Source organism: Triticum urartu, unplaced genomic scaffold (genome assembly GCF_003073215.2).
Source record: "Triticum urartu cultivar G1812 unplaced genomic scaffold, Tu2.1 TuUngrouped_contig_5964, whole genome shotgun sequence".
Lineage (NCBI taxonomy): Eukaryota > Viridiplantae > Streptophyta > Magnoliopsida > Poales > Poaceae > Triticum > Triticum urartu.
The window spans coordinates 1-4,736 of NW_024116683.1; the positions used below are offsets into that span (position 1 = coordinate 1).

At 40.5% G+C, this 4,736-nt stretch overlaps 1 protein-coding gene across 1 annotated transcript; it reads right to left on the reverse strand.

Moving 5' to 3' along the window:
• Positions 1–2,220: 2,220 nt before the first annotated feature.
• LOC125529941 (ATP synthase subunit d, mitochondrial-like) lies at positions 2,221–4,379 on the reverse strand. The gene is made up of 5 exons (XM_048694368.1): positions 4,103–4,379; positions 3,338–3,419; positions 2,825–2,889; positions 2,606–2,692; positions 2,221–2,533 (listed from the first exon to the last, which is right to left on the reverse strand). The coding sequence occupies exons 1-5, from the start codon at positions 4,268–4,270 to the stop codon at positions 2,432–2,434; spliced, it is 504 nt and encodes a 167-aa protein (XP_048550325.1). The 5' UTR covers positions 4,271–4,379; the 3' UTR covers positions 2,221–2,431.
• Positions 4,380–4,736: the final 357 nt, after the last annotated feature.

A 4,736-nucleotide genomic window follows, 5' to 3' on the forward strand; every position in this document is an offset into this window, starting at 1 on the left:
AAAAAAAAAAAAAAACTTTAATTTTCCCCTTTCCCCCCCCCCCCCCACCTCTAGGTAGATCTTTGATCCTTTCAATCAGAAAGCACAATTTTTAAGAAATTTTGTTGGACATAAAGATGTGAAAATATCTCACAGGCAATGACCATGATTAATCAATAATAAAAGCCCTAGGATTGTCAAAAAAATACTCCCACTACAAGCCTGATGTAAATGTGTGATTACCAGAAGAAGATTTCTTTACTGTGAACACGGTCACGTTATTGACCTTGAATGGTATTCATTGTGCTCAACATCTAGTATTTGTATCAAGCTTGTTTCTGGCTCTCTGCTAGTTGATTTCTATGTGTAGCCAGCTGCCTTTTTTGTGTTTGCCTCTCTAGGAACATCGCAGATATATTCCAGAAGTTAATTAAGCTTGTCTTTTGGCTCTGATATTGATTGCTAGTCATTGCCAAGTGCTACTCTGCTAGCTTATTCCTTCTAAGACCTACCCACTAGCTTTTTCTAAAATCTCCATTTGTTCCTACAATGACTATGATCTGTGCGTAATATCTCAAGTAAAGTTCTGCTCGTTTTCTATTATAACATTTTTGTGAATAAAGCACTAATTTGTAAAAATTAGCTCTACATGGTAGTACTAACATTAATTAAGGCATGGCTTCGTGACTTTGGTACCAATGGGATAGAAATGACACTTATTTACTTATTTAGCATGGTCTCTCTTACTGCTTCTCCTAGCTACCAACCATGTTACAATGCACTATCGAAAACTAGATGTATGTATACTAACCAAGTGAGTATTTATTTATTTAACGAACAGTCCCTGCAGTTTCTTCCCTTCTAGCTGTGTGTGGATTATACCAGCTTTTTCATGCTATGTGCTTTGTTGGGTGTTCATTCTATGTCCTCTTCATTTAATCTGGTACAATATAGTGATGATACACCTTGTTATCTTACTCAATATCTTGATTGTTTATCTTCTTTCGTGTGATCTTCTTCTTACACCTTTGTGTAAGCTACATGGCTAGGCATATTGAATAATGCTACCCAGGAATATATGGCAATCATGTGTATATATTAGAAATCTACGAGTCGCTGGAGTCATCATTATTACTTGCAAGCTACAGTTTCCATCAATACCGTTGTCTTCATGGACTGTTTGCATGTACACTGTGAGAACATTTTCCAATCATATTTTGCAGGAGAACAAAGAAACCACTTGGTAAAGACAATAGGTCATCAAATATTGGGCAAAGTATGGCAATGAAGGAAAGAATGAAGACATAAAGATTCTCAAGCAAATCAAGCAATGAAAATCTTCCTCCGTGGTGTTAGTAATGCAAATATTCAGTTTTAATGTAACCTTGGCTAAATTGCCACCATTTGATGTTGATGTGAACCTTTGTTGTATTGCAAAGATTGAACTTTTTACAAAGTCTCATGTTAAAGTTCTCCTTTTGCTTTATTTTCTACTCCCTCCGTTTGGAAATAACTAACACGAGGGAGTTATTTCTGAACGGAGGGAGTATGTACTGGCAAGTTTCAGTTTAAAGCAAAACATTGTTGTATGTGTGAACAGTAGAGGTTCAATGTTATATTGTTCCTCATTTTAGTGTTGGCATGGATTTCACCTCCAAATCGTAGTGCCAGCCAAACATGAAATTTGGATTTGGAATCTGGATTCAGCCAAATGATTCCCTTATCAGAATTTCATTTCGTTTCTACCATATGAAATGAAATCAGGGGGGGGCAAGCAAGCTGTAATTGTTCTGTTGAGCTCAGAATATGCGTGGATGTATTGGAACCACCGTCTCATTGAACATTGATTCTGGAACGGCACCAGCACATTGAACTTTGCAACACTGATGGAATTCTTACAGCAACCAGTTCATGTTCATGTTAGCGCTACATTCTACACTAGTATAGTGTCGAAAACGCTCTTATATTATGGGACAAAGGAAGTAGTATGCCTCGTTGCGCTCAGTTGCTGGATGCCATTTTCTTGGGAGGCCAGCCAACAGGGTCATTGCAGTTCAGGAATTTAAGTATGTTTCAGTCATCAGAAGTGCTCAATGTCATTACGGACATATCACTTGTTAGGTTAACTCCTCTCTGGCAGCCTAAAGATCGGTGCCTATCAAGGATGAGCACATCGACAAAAGACAAGGTACATGTTGGAATCAAGCCATAGCAGAAATCCTCTTGTACAAAGGAGCAAAGTTAAACACAAGACAAAATTTCAATGAAATAAGCTGGCGACCCATAAAATGATGAGGTCCAACAGAAAGCACAAAGATTTGAGTTATGTCGGAATTTCAACAAGCCCAGTCCACATGTTATGGAATTCACCCAAGTTTGGATGATGAGATTCCAGAGGGACAAAGAAGTATTATTGAATGTTCTAGTAAAAGAACTTGACTTTCGCCGTTATCTAGTATCCCCAGTAATCGTTACGGATCTCATCATCAAACTTCTTCTTGAGTTCAGGGTGCTTCGCAAAGTACTCGTCTGCTGTCATTGTGCTGATCTTTTTCTGCATGTGTAAACAAGATGTTAAGATGAATGTAAAACAACTGGTACCGAATTTTTCAAAGATCCACCTCACCTTCAACTCTTTCAATTCAGCAATCTCCTTCTCTATCCTCTCTGATTCCTTCAGAGATGTCTTCTCTGCTTCCTTCATTTCGATTAACTATGCATTTTCAAAAGAAAGTTCATAAGAATCTGAATGGAAGAGCCATCAGTGGCAATCCAATTTGTACCAAAGAAGGTGTCTATGGGAATAACAGGAAAGTGAAGCATATTTATAATGGTGAATCCTCACCAGAGCATCAAACTTTGGCTTATACTCAGGAGTGACAGTGTCAACATACTTTGGGATCTCAATGCCTGCATTAGTTCCGTTGATTGGTGTATCAGTGAGAGGTTAAACAGATTGAATGAGCATAGACTAGCGAGACTAACAGCTATACTGGAAAGTAGCAAAAACTAAATGCTAAATCATTTGGTGTGAATAAATCAAAATACATAGCAGGATTGAAATTCCTAACATAATCATACAACATATTGCTAGGGGCACCCTCAAGAAGGGAGATGAAACCTAAAACATGATGTATTAGAATGCATACATGAAGTATACATCACTACTATAATATTGTGAAGGGGGCATTTTGAACTATAAGCAAGTTACAGTCGGTATCCTAATTCTTAATCTTTGGAAGACATATCATCCACTAGTTAAAAATCCAATATTAAATCAAAACCATCTTGTTTACAAATTTATAGCACACTGGTTTCCTAGAAATGCAAGTAGATGGAGAGTACGAAATACACATACTATCATAAGCCTCCTTGTACATATCCACAACTTTCGATCCAATTCCTTTTTTGTAGTATTCCCAGTCAATTGGCTTTGGTTCCTGCAGTAGCGATAGATATAGATCTCTCATATCAGTCGATATGCCAGAAATGGCGATGCATGTTTCATATGTAGCCATAAGAAGTTAAATTTAAATATAACAAACAAACAGGGTTAAACTTTCCAAGCATATAACATGCCAAAGAAGGCTACTTAGTTCATCCATGCATGCCTCCATTGAGAACCTCACAAGAGGTTGCAATTTCATGTTCAAAAGCAATGCTTGGATTACAAGAGGGATCAAATAAGCCACACCTTTTCCAGTCGGTAATGTTGGGGTGTGCAGTGATTTAGGAATATGTAGTTCTACACGGAGTAAAATGTAAGATGTACCAAAGATAAGAGGAACAATAGGGAGAGACACGGGATGTACGATCCATCCAGAAATTCCCCCAAATGTTCTTGCTCATGTCTCGACCTCCTCCCAAATCCTAACATCAAATCCCTAAATCGTTCAATAGTTCAATAACTAACCAACTGGGCAAGTAAATCCTAAAGGCGAAACCGAGATTTGATTGCCCCCTGTTCGTGGATCTGCAGATCCCCGGCGCAACCGCAGTTGACTAGCGAAACGTAAAGATTCCCCTGATCTGATCTGACCGAGGACCAAACCCTAGGCACATTTGCCAGATCGACCAGCCGAGCGCGAGACGGGGATGAGGCCGGCGGCGATTGGAAGGATACCTGGGAGAACTTGGTCTGGAGCTGGTGGTTGACGTCCTCGAAGGTGCGGCGGAGGTTGGCAAACTCCTTTCGGGCCTCGTCGGAGACGAGCATCTTCGCCAGGCCGTCCCAATCGATCGCCTTCCCGGCCTTGGCCGCGACGTCCGTCACCTTCTTCACCCCGCTCATCTTCGGCTCTGGATCTGCTAGACTTGCTAGGGCTGTGTGACTCTTGATTGTTTCGGGAGTTCGGTCCAGGCTCCAGAGTAATATGTCCCTGTTATCTCCTTCAAAAAAAAAAGTTTATGCGGCGCTAAAATGACGGGCGCTCAGGGCTTCCCCGCTCCAGGCAATTTCAGCCGCTAGATCTTCATCAAAACGATCTCAGCCGTTTGGGGCTGTGGAGCAGACTTTCCGTTACCCTGGGCCGTGGAGTATTTCTCTGGTGACTGTTAATGGGGCCTGCTTGGTATTGGCCCACGAAACAGAGACCATTCATCTCTTCGGTGTGGTGTTAAAGGCGCCCACTCATCAACCCTGGTGGGCCAGCCCATGTAGAGCGAGATTTTATTTCCTCTCGGTTCGCTCGATCGCATTTGAAAAAACAGAACGAAAAATTCATAAAAAAATGGAAAAATCGTGAATTCAAACATGT